The sequence below is a fragment of the Sciurus vulgaris genome, assembly GCF_902686455.1.
Source record: "Sciurus vulgaris genome assembly, chromosome: 3".
Lineage (NCBI taxonomy): Eukaryota > Metazoa > Chordata > Mammalia > Rodentia > Sciuridae > Sciurus > Sciurus vulgaris.
Window position 1 is genome coordinate 107,785,816 of NC_136463.1, and position 12,863 is coordinate 107,798,678.

The window sequence follows — 12,863 nt, forward strand, 5'->3', positions numbered from 1 at the left end:
CATTGAATGATAGTTCTGTTTTATAACAAGGTTTCTGTTCACTGTCAATGTATGTTTTAGGAATTATCTTTTTTAAGGAGGCAAAGCTTTTAGTGTACCTATTCTATCATATAGTAGGTAATATAACTAGGTAGATTAGCCTTTAGTGTAATGTGAGAAGAATCTTAAACTAGCTATAGTTGAGAAAGGAAAAGTTGAGTGGAGAGAGTAAATAACAACTCCCATGGAGCAAAAAAGAACAATCAAGAAGTAAGTATCTGGGTCTTCTGAAATCTCATATAAATGCTATGGCGTTGTTACTTGAAGAGTATACCACCTTCGTATTCTGCCACATATCTTGTGAGACTGGAGTCAGGTCTTAATTTAGATGTGTTTCCTGGCTTGGGTCTCTCCTTAGGAAAAGAGGAAAGGATATGGATATGATGGCTCTCTCAGTCCAAGGCCCTGATTATTAGTTTTGACTTTTGTTTTTTACTTCTGCCAATGCATCTTCCTATATATTCCTCAATTTGGTGTGCTTCAGTGAGGAAAGGATTTTGTTGACCTGACACCAATTGGACATACCTTTTTTTATTTTTAGTATGTCTCATCCTTACTGGGATAAGCAAAAAGTATTATTATACTGTGATTAGCGGGAGGAATTCTAAGATGTACAGGTAGTAGGTTTGTTAAAAGAGGACACAAATGTTAGGGAAATGGTGCATAGAAAGTTCTCAAGCTAGTAGTGATCATAAATAAGAAATGTGTCTGCTGGTACTTAGGAACTCATTGAAAACCAGGTGAGTTAAGCAACCTATTACAATAAGAACTGAAATGTCTCTAAAAGACTTTATCTGAACTAGTCACATGGACTGGTAAGCTCAAAGAGAAAGTAGAGTCTTCATGTAACCCTAAAATAAGAACAAAATAAATACTTTATGAAATAATATGTACTTAACTTAAATCTAAGTGAGAACAAGAGAACAGGGAAACAATGCTAATTAGTACATGAACATGTTTATAAAAATTTACACCTTATAATTATGTTATGACTTTAAAGTGTTTATGAAACACAGTAAAGAACTATAGAACTCAAATTCAGCGTTTTGTTCTAACACATTGGTACAACTTTATTTGTGAATCAGGACAATTTTTGAAGATCTGTTAACCACTGCTAATTCTGCAAATGCACAATATTCTTTTAACTTGTGTATTCATGTGTAAACATTCAGGAAATATGTTCCTGGGTCTTAAGCATTTTCAATAAAAACTGTCAGTGTTTCTCTTACACCAAATAATGTATTTTCTGATTTGTTTTTTTTTCCTTCTCTAGGAAACTGACTGGACATTCTTTCCACATGGGCTATAGCATGGCGATTTTGAATGGTGTCGTAGCTGCTCTAACTGTGGCATGGTGCCTCATGTGAACCCACACTGGAACAATATTGATGGCAAAATTGCAATTATTTTGTAATAACAGAAAAAAAATCATTGCCTGCTCAGAAGACTAAGAAGTCATTATGTGGTTCAGATACATACCATAATCTTCATCATTATGGAGGACCTTTTAAAAGATCATTCTAGAGTCTAGGCATTGAGACTATCTTAAGTATTAAGTTTCAGGTACTTTCTTTAAAGTATAAGATGCTTACCTCATCCTTTTACTTTTGTGTGTGTGGTTCTTATAAATAGAAAACGTTTTAATGGAAATTCAACTTGGACACTTGAATACAGGATAATGTCTACCTTTCCATGTATATATACTACAATTTTACTAAGAAATACTGATATTACTGTTTAATTGAGATAGAAATATTTCTTATATCTTACATTAGGAAAACAAACTGCCTACTCTGACATTTTATAGAAGCTACTTTTAAATAAAAATATTTAGTTTTTGATATTCATATAATAGAAGGTGCATTTATATCTTTTATGAGGCATAGTTCCTTATTTTTTTTTACATATTTTCCTACTATGTTATGAATCTGTATGTTTTTTTAAATTATTGCATCTAGACAACTTTAAATGTTATCTTGGCTTGTGCAAACCTAATACCTGCCATTTAAACTAAGTATTTTGAAAAAAATAAAAATAAAAAAACTAAAAAGCACATAGATTTAAGTTTTAAACAAAAAATTACTGGAAAGATAAATTGTCATTAAGCTATTGATTGAGACTATTCACTGTTTCTATTTTTCACTGTTTTACATATTTATCTTGTTGTAAATATGGTTACTTCAACAGAACTTACTTTGTTTTTAATAAATGAAAACCTGAAATTTTTGTACGTAGAAATGTTTGAACTAGTGTTTCTTTCAAAAATTTAGTTACCAAAGTAGAAAGGCTACTTTGATTATGTGTGGGTAATAAAACTATATATATATGTATGTATATGAAACTATATATATATGTATATATATATGAAAATCTGGATTATGTAGTTTTATACTTTTTTGTTTAAATGCATTCTATAATTATTTTTGTTTTCATAGTAATTAAGTCTTAATTGTTCCCTTTCTTACTAAACATTTAGAAAATCATCTCAATTTTAGAAAAATGAATGATTTTCAAAGATATTTTCACTGGCCATGGGAAACCACTGTGTAATCAAGCTGCTTATTTAGGCTAAGTGGGAAATAAATATGTGTAGTGGGTTCTCCTGCTGAATGTTATTACTAAGTAAACAAGGGTTGTTCTAAAAGTCTTAACTTTTTTTTTTTTTGGTTTGGGTTTTTGGTTTTTTGTTTTTACTGTTCAGACATCTTTAGTTAGACATGAGTAGTGCTGCTTTAGAATTTAAATTATCTGAAATGTTTACACCAATAAAGGTGTTGGATATGACTAAATATCAATCCTATGGCTTAAGTATTTCTACCAGTGAGGCTGTTGCAGTGAACCTTTTAGTCCCTACCTTCCTTCTTGTCTCCCCCCCTCCCCCCGCCTTTTCTCCTCTAAAGGGCACTTCCATTGCAAATTAATGTATAAGCAACAAAATCAGTTTATTTCCTCTCTACTTCTCTAGCTCCAACCCTCATCCCCTTTTCAAACCCCTGCTACAAACTTGGATAGCTAGCTGCCTCCAGGTTCTTTGGGTCTCATGACTAAGAAAGTAATACAGCAGATTTCAGACAGAGAGATGTACAAGATAATCTTCATCTAAATTTAGATTCAAAAATATCTATAAGATATTTATTTGGAACACTATTTCTTCTGAACTAGCACTCCCCTTTTGCGCTGGAAGGGGATTGCTTTTCTTTCTCCAGGTTAACATGGGTTCCAACTATAAACCATCCGTAAGCAGAATGATTAACTAAGTATAGTTATCTAACCAAAACTGGGCTAATTTTAGTTTCTGGTCTTTCCTGACATAGTGATTGCAATAGGTACCAGAGACATGACTCAAATCAGCCAGTGTTCTCGAGAGTTTTCAACCTGAAATTAAGGTATCATGAAGCTGGGGAAAATACAAGCCCAAGAAATGCTGACAACCATGGTTTAGCCAGGCTCAGAAAAAAATAAGGCTGACCTGGATACTGACGATAGCATTCCTCTGGTTCCTGAAAACCAGTGGTAATGCTGCCATTTTTGAAATTTGGTTGCATGAGGCAATTGTCATTTGCAACAAAAGGATTCAAAATGAGCTTAGTTGGAGGCTGGGGATATAGCTCAGTTGGTAGAGTGCTCACCTTGCAAGCACGAGGCCCTGGGTTCAATCCCCAGCACCTCAAAACAAAAAAAAATGAGCTTAGTTGGTAGTGGAATCCATCTCTTATGAAATTGACTCATATGATCTCATCTTTTTATGTGCAATATCACATTCAGTTACTTGTAAAGAATACATGATACAGGTGTACCTGTGGCTAATGATTGCTCTCAGTGATTACTCAGAGTTTTGGAGTAAACAAAAACTAGTTGTAGTCTTAGTTTTTCATCAGGAATTTATTATTTATGATCCAAAATTCAATCATGCCTTGTTTATTATCAAAATATTACTAGATATTACAAGATATGAATCTAGTGTAAGATAATGAGTTTCAAAAAAGATACTGTTACTTAATAACTTAGTGTTTCCCAGTTTCTTATCTGTTAAATGGGAAGAATAACAATAAAATATTTAAATTAAAACTATAAACTACAGTGAACACATTACATGTCAAAATTTGTAGGACCTGGATGAAATACTGCATAATGGTGATTTATGATTTCAGATATTTATTAAAACACAAGATTGAAAACTAAAGCTAAAAATGCAAGTTAAACATTAGAAAAAAGCAACAGAGAACCCCCATGACCCTGCACACACAAAGAAGACTGGAAATATAAAAGTTAAGTATACAATCAATGGAGAACAGTATCCAATACCAAAAGTGGGTTCATTGAATAGATAGACTTGTGATAAATCAAATTTTTAAAAAAATTTTATTTTTCTGTTTTTTTTATTTTTTTATTTTTTTAATTATGTGATTTAGGGTCCTATATTTCAGGCAACAGAAAGTATTTGACTAAGGAAAGGGTAATTTATTTGAAAGATCTTTCAAAGCCTTCAAATGTTTTGCCTGTGGCTCTCAGATTTGGTGGGCAGGAACCAAGAAAGTGTTAGAGGGTCAAGGAGGAGAAAACAAAGATGTAACCACACGGGGTCACTTCCTTGGTGAGTACAAAGTCAATAAGCACAACTAGGAGGTAAAAGTGAAGAAAGGTGTATTACTTGCAGCAAGTAAGTAGCACATGGGACAACTCGTGCTACTTGCACAAAGGAAGCAAGGGACTTTTTATGCATATTCATACTGTGGAGACTTGTCATTGCATGCAGAGGGAGATACATTCTTGGGCATGATCATTCTAAGATCATGCTTTATTCAGGGCCTTTTCTGAAAGAATGTTAGCAGTCAGCATCATCTTTATAAGCACAGGTACTTAACCCTGTAAGTTCCTGCCTGTCAGCTAACAAAGGACTGGTAGTGGGAATAGCCTCATCAGGATGATACAAAGGAGCCTCTTCTACCCTTTTTATCTTGTCCTTGCACAATGGGCTCAAGGTTCAGAGTGCTTATAGAGAATTACCAATTTACCAAGATTAGGTCACATGCCTACCTTTATCTTTTGTAACTGAAGGCAGCATCTGGAATTCTTTTGGGATGGGTTACTTGATATTGAGCAACCAAAAGAAGGCAGTTTTGTTATGCTTCACTCTTGACTGGTTAGTAACGGTACACGACTTTCATTACTTAAACTTAGAAAAGTGCTCTTTGTAGTCTGCAAATTGTTAGTCACTTTAATACTAAAGAATAGAAAAGAGATGAGAATTTTAAGGTACATATGGCAGAGCAAGAAAATAAAATACTGCCCTATTTAAGCACTGGAAGGTCATGAGACCTTCCCTTTTATATATTCTATTTTATCAGCTAATTAGGTTTCTTTTTTAACATAGTGACCAAAGCTATTTATGACACATCTAAGCTCTTGTTGGTTCATTTTTGCCATTGTATAATGGTAGTATAAGGACATTCCCCAGCGTGTCCTCAGTTTTCCCTCTATTCTTCCTTGCCTTAATTGTGTAGCAGTTACTATATTATAAGGTTAAAACACCCAATTTACATGGAGGCCCTCTTCTTTGCTTAATTATCCTTTGGATAAAGAATATAAAATTACTATGTGGCAGTTTGAATTCTTTTGAACTCCTTTCACAAGTGCTAAAACCTTTGAAGCTTCAGAGTCAGAGGAAAAGAAAAAGGTTTATGAGTGGGTCATATGTAATAGAGACATTAGCCAAATGCCAGCCTCTTAATTCTTGAACCTATGATATATAAGTTCTTGAACCTATGATATATAATCCATCGGACAAAGAATATCAAATTCAATTGGTGGATTAAAATTAATGCGGCAGCAAGAATAGACCCCCCAACTTTAAATCTTCCAGCTAGCTTTAGAACTAAGTCTTTAGTAGATTATTCTAGTGTTTAAAAACAGTGCCTGAGAATTAGAGAAGTCAACAAAATAAGAGTTAAGCACATCTTGCCTCTTTCTGGTAATAAGTTCCTCGACCAGAGCAATATTGCGGGAATCCAAGATTATGTACAATTATTCAGTAAAACCATAAATAGTGGGGCTGCCACATCTAAGACTAGTGAGGACCAAGGTGGTGTAGTGCTACTCCTTCAAATGCAATTAATTGACTATCAGGTCACTGACTGATTGCCCAAGAATCATATTATCAAGCCCTTATTATTTTATTATGACATATTCCTTAGACTGTTTTATGTATACAATACCTAGGCTGAACCTTACACATAGCAGGTACTTTGAAATTGTTTGTGACATTTATTGAACACCTATACATAGAATTGCAAATTCTTTTAGGGAAAAATTTTTTGGAAGAAATGGCTTTGTGAATCTAATAAATATGTAAGTAGATAACAAGAAAGCTTACTATAAACACATAAACAAATATTCCCCACACTAGGACAAATATATTTTTATACAACACTAAATTTTTCAAAACTCTAAATAGAGTATTTAAGCTGGGCGTGGTGGTACATGCCTATAACTTGGGAAGATCACAAGTTCAAGTCTATCCTGGGCAACTTACACCCTGTCCCAAAAGAAATTTTTAAAAGAATGTGCAATAAGTATGATATTTAAAATAAAACATAACCTTTATTTCCTTTAGATCTAATGCCATTGGACTGAGCAGATAACTGGTGTGACTAAGGGACAATGAATATAATTTATTCATATTGTCATAAGTTAATGTCAGAACAAGCTTCCATTGTAAAGTATTGAATTATTTCCTCACTGGTATTATACAAAATCATGAGTCATTTCTCTGTACAGAAGTGTATAACAATATGAGAATGTTCATCAAAGATCAGTGTTTACAATATTTTTATTTGAGCTGAAAAAGTTATGCATAATAATTCTCTAAATATATAGATTACACTAAATTTTCCTAGATGTTGGAATTTGGAGAAACAAGAATACCCCAGAAAAAAATTAGGGGAAAAAAAATCCAAAATTTGTTAATAAGGACCTCCAGCAAAAGTGCTCTAGAAGCAGACTGATACAGATACATACTTTTATCTAAAGTCCTGGCCTCTACTCAAGAAAAAGAAACGTGACAAATATATGCTGAAAAGACAGACCAGAATTAACTAGAAGTACTGTTTAAAGAATTTAAACTCAGGAATATGTATCTGGGGTTAGAGGGTTTTCATTAGCAGTTTGAGAAACCATAAAAAATGAATAGACTCAATATGAACTTGTGAAAATTCCTAATATATATAATAATAAAGATTCCTTAGAGCTGGCAGTTTTAGAATTTTAAAAATTTGCCTGGCACAGCGGTTCATACCTGGTTCACTCCTGTAATCCCAGCTGCTCTGGAGGCTGAGGCAGGAAGATTAAAACTTCAAGGTCAGCCTAAGAAATTTAACAAGGCCCTAAGCCTTGTTAAAATAAAAAAAATTAAAAAAGAAAGAAAAGTGCTGGGAATGTGACTCAGTGTTAAAGTGCCCCTGTATTTATTCCCCAGTACATCCCCTCCCCCAATTTTCTAAATTTGCATAAATTGCAATTTATTAGTTTCTTCCTAAACATATAGATAGCTTTAATAAAGGTTTATAAAACCATGAATAATGACTGCTGCACTTTTAAAAGGTGGAATGCTGCAGAGATATAATTAATCGATGGGAATAAAAGTTCTGGAGAATAATGAGTTGTTTTGTGTTACCACCATGAAAGGTACTGAACTAGATAAACTACTAGTTTCTGACATTTACCCTTGCGGCCTTTTCTTTCCAGCAAAACTTAATAATGCTGTTTCCTTGACACTTCTTCCTTTGCTCCTCCCTCAATTCCCAGAAATCAACTTTGTTTTACACTTCTAACGTGGAATTAATTGCTGAGATTGGCCCATCCTGGACTCAATGCACTTGTATTTTCCTTCCCTTTAGAAAAAAAATCAAAAAACAAAACTGTAAAACAAATCACATGATGGCTTTAGGTTAGCCCCAGAATGGACCTGATATTCAATTCGGTGTAAAATGCCAGGGAAGATGTGAATTCCTAGAATAGTTCAAAATTAAAATCTTGATTACTCCAAACCTTTTGTAGGTATTGGCTTTGCTGCTGAAATTTTAGCCTTTGTTTTTAAAGTACTATGTTAAAAATCTGTCGGCACAATTTATGTTTCAAAAACATTGGACTTTATATATCTATTTTAACTAGACACTGAGAAAGTAATTACTACTTCTAGGCAGGTTATAATCACTTATAACTCTTAGTGCTGAACAAATCTTCCTAAGGTGAAAGTCAATATGCTGAATCTGACTGTGTAATGACAGTATAATTTTCCATTATGCATTAAATACAGCTAATGCCTACCCTGTTGGATGTTACAAGTTCATTTTGATATAAAATATAAAGTGCTTGATGTTTATTCTACAGTTCTTATATGAAATTGTATGTTGAGACTAATGACACATTAACTAACTCAGGCTGACTCTTTACTCCCTGGCAAGTGAGCAAGATCAAGGCCTCAAAGGCGGTTTCAAAAGTTAATGACTATAAATCTGACCACCTTCAGGGACTGGTTAACAACGATTTCCCAAACATGATGAGCTCTGCTTGCCATATAGTCCTATGAGACGCTTGCCTGCGTGAACCCCGTGCCTTGCTGACCTTTAAGCTGATTGGTTCCTGCCTAGCCCCCACCCTACATAAAAGCTGAGTGACTTCCTCAATAAACGAGTTCCTGCTGTGCCTGGTCTCCCTGAGGTGTCTGATTGTCTTCCGTAGGGAGGGCTGGGTGCAGGCGATCAGTCAGCCCTACCTTCCCGGTCTGGCCTTGTTGGGGAGTGCTCCCTTCCCTTGTCGCTGGTCCAGAAGAGCAAGGGGGCTAAAGACCCCAACAATTGTACATTCAGATTGAGCAAATTTCTATTTATATTCAGGTTAGGAGAAACAAAGTGAGAATCACACTTTTAAGTATCATGAAGGCATCCCATAAGAAACATTTTATATAACCAATACAAGAAATTGTCTTATTAAGACCTAGAGTAACTGTCAAAGGTTTTTTAAACTCAGTCTCATGGCAAACATAAGAAATGTAAAAGACTCCTGGAAGTGTATTTTGTAAATCAAAATCATTATTAGTTTCTATTTTCTGTTCCCAACAAGAACTGAATTTTATTTTGGGTAAGTGTCTCAGAATACAGTTAGTGAGTAAAAGTTTATTTAGTACTAAAAATATATACATATAAGGAAAAAATGTTTTCGAAAAGAAGACTCTTAGAAATGTAGATAATTCAGTAATTTATAGCTACTCCAAACAACAAAAATTTAAGCAATTGCAAAATTATTTTTTAACTTTTAAATTTTATTTTTTCTAATTAATTGTATATTATAAATTCTATGATGTAGAAATACAAAGACTATATCCTCCCACCCTCACAATAGAATATAAGCCAAAAAGGACAATTTTTGAAGTAATTACAGTAAAACTCTTATTATAATTGGTTTATGAAGTCCTATAGAGTATTTTTGTGATAAAAAAAAATGTAGTAAATGGCTGATATGGACAACATGAAGCTAGGGGAGTATAGAAATACTAAAATCATAATTTAGGACATGAACCTTCCTAGTTGAATATCTGAAGGCTTGGTAGAAACAAACCAGTAAGTGACTAATAAAACTTTCTTTTGGTTTGACCATACATGTTAAGAGCTTTAATCTACTAATTTCACTTCTAGGTTTATAGCCTAAATATAATTAATATAAACAGAAATATAAGCCTAAATAAGTAATATAAACAGAAAAATATCTATACCCCAAAGACATCCTTTACAGTGTGTATGCGTGCGCGCGCGTGTGTGGTGTGTGTGTGTGTGTGTGTGTGTGTGTGTGTGTGTGTGTGTATAGTGGTGGGAAATAATGAAAGCAAACTGAAGACCAATAGCATGTCACAGAAACACAATGGAATATTATGCAGCATTTTAAAAGTGGTAGTTCTCAAGAGGAGAGACAGTAAAAATTATGGTAGAATGTTAAAAGCAGGATATAGAATTGTATAAGGCAGAATTTCAACTATGTAACTGCACAGAAAGAAATCATGAAATTTGTTAGCATAAAAGTTTTCTCTGAGCAGCTTAGTTATAGTTAATGTAATATTTTTCATTACAGATTTCTACATTTTCTGTTTTGATAAGTATATTGTTTTCTAAATAGAAAAATATAATATTAAAAATCTGGGAATAGTAATTAGCTACTTATAGTTCTTATGGAGAATTAAATAAAATACTAAATATGAAATTTTCTAGCATATACCAAGTGTTTCCTTAAAAACAAATAAGAGAACATGTGGCTTCTCTATCTAGCCATCATAGTTTTTCTCATCATTGTTAGAAAACAATAACAAAATAAGTCCCTGAGTGCTGCATAGAATCAAATCTGTAGCTTTGTTTCTACATATTTTCAGGGGTATGCATTGAACAATTAATTTAATAACAAAAGGAAACAATCTAATGATCACAACAAAATTGATTAGATATATTTTGTTCACCATACATTGGGATTTTAGATAGTTTTTTAAATATAATTTTTATTTATTTAAATTTCTTTATTTTCACAGACTGCGTTTTGATTCATTGTACACAAATGGGCTACGACTTTTCATTTCTATGGTTGTACACAATGTAGATTCACACCATTCATGTAATCGTACATATACATAGAGTAATACTGTCTGTCTCAGTCTACTATCTTTCCTTCCCCCACCCCCTCCCCCCATTTTCCTCTACACAAAAGTTCCTTCATTCTTCTCCCTGCCTCCCCCCCAACCACCTACCCTTGTTATGTATTGTCATCCACTTACCAGAGAAAGCATTTCAGACTTCGGATTTTTGGACTTGGCCTATTTCATTTAGCATGATATTTTCCAATTTCATCCATTTATCCACAAAGGCCATAATTTTATTCTTCTTTATGTCTGAGTAATATTTTAACAAAAGAGGTGAAAGACCTCTACAATGAAAACTACACAACATTAAAGAAAATAAATTGAAGAAGACCTTATAAGCTGGAAAGATCTCCCGTGTTCTTGGATAGGCAGAATTAATATTATCAAAATGGCCATACTTCCAAAGGTGCTATACAGATTTAACAACATTCCAATTAAAATCCCAATACCATTCCTCATAGAAATAGAGAAAGCAATCATGAAATTCATCTGGAAGAACAAAAGACCCTGATATGGAAGGTATCACAATACCAGACCTCAAAACTCTACAATAGAGCAAGAGTAACAAAAATGGCATGGCATTGGCACCAAAATAGACAGGTAGACCAATGATACAGAAGAGAAGATATAGAGACATACCCACATAAGTATAGTTATCTCAAACTAACTAGACAAAGATGACAAAAACATACAATGGAGAAAAGATAGCCTCTTCAACAAATGGTGCTGGAAAACTGGAAATCCATATGTAGTAAAATGAAATTAAACCCCTATCTCTTACCCTGTATGAACTCAAGATGGATCAAGGATCTAGGAATTAGACCTGAGACCCTTCACCAAATAAGAAAAAGTAGGCCCAGATCTCCAACATATTGGCTTAGGACCAGACTTCCTTAACAATACTCCCATAGTGCAAGAAATAAAAGCAAGAATCAATAAATGGGATAGATTCAAACTAAAAAGCTTTTTCTCAGCAAAGGAAACAATCAATAATGTGAAGAGAGAGCCTACAGAGTGGGAGAAAATCTTTTCCACACACACTTTAGATGGAGCACTAATCTCCAAAGTTTCTAAAGAACTTACAAAACTTCACACCAAAAATACAAAGAACCCACAATCAATAAATGGGCTAAGGAACTAGGCAGACACTTCACAAGAAGATATACAAATATTTTAGAAAGTGCTCATCACTCTAGTAATTAGAGCAATGCAAATTAAAACCCACCCTAAGATTTCTAACTCCAGTTAGAATGGCTATTATCAAGAACACAAACAATAATAAATGTTGGCGTAGATGTGGGGGAAAAGGCACATTGCTGGTGGAGTTGCAAATTGGTGCAGCCCACTCTGGAAGCAGTATGGAGATTCCTCAGAAAACTTGGAATAGACCCACCATTTGATCCAGCTATCCCACTCCTTGGTTTATACCAAAGGACTGAAAATCAGTATGCTACAGTGATGCAGCCACATCGATGTTCATAGCCGCTCAATTCACAATAGCTAGATTGTGGAACCCTGAGATGCTCTTCAATTGATGAATGGATAAAGAAATTGGGGTATATATACACAATGGATTTCCAAGTATTTTATTTTTGGGGGGCTATTGTGAATGGAATTGTTTTCCTCATTTCCCTTTCAGATGATTCATTGCTTATGGATAAAAATGCTTTAGATTTATGTATGTTGATTTTATATCCTGCTATTTTGATGAATTTGTTTATTAGTTCTGGAAGTTTTCTGGCAGAGTTTTTTGGATCCTTTAAATTTAGAATCATGTCATCGGCATATAGTGACAACTTGAGTTCTTCTTTTCCTATTTATATCCTTTAATTTCTTTGGTCTGTCTAATTGCTCTGGCTAGTATTTCAAGGATGATGTTGAATTGAAGTGGTGAAAGAGGGCATCCCTATCTTGTTCCAGTTTTTAAAGGGAATGCTTTCAGTTTTTCTCCATTAAGAATGATGTTGGCTGTGGGCTTAGCATAAATAGCCTTTATAATGTTGAGGTATGTTCCTACTATCCCTATTTTTTCTAGTGTTTTGAGCATGAAGGGGTATTGTATTTTGTCAAACACTTTCTCTTCATCTATTGAAATAATCATATGATTCTTAATTCTTAGTCTATTGATTTCCAGATGCTGAACCAA

The 12,863-nt window shown here is 33.8% G+C and overlaps 1 protein-coding gene across 1 annotated transcript in view; it reads left to right on the top strand.

The window, feature by feature from the left end:
- The window catches only part of ARL6IP6 (ARF like GTPase 6 interacting protein 6), a 33,758-nt gene extending 31,903 nt beyond the window's left edge, over positions 1-1,855 (top strand). Inside the window, exon 4 of the mRNA XM_079133292.1 lies at positions 1,313-1,855. Coding sequence (XP_078989418.1) covers positions 1,313-1,406 — 94 coding nt within the window. The 3' untranslated portion in view covers positions 1,407-1,855. The remainder of the gene's footprint in view (positions 1-1,312) is intronic.
- The last annotated feature ends 11,008 nt before the right edge of the window (positions 1,856-12,863 follow it).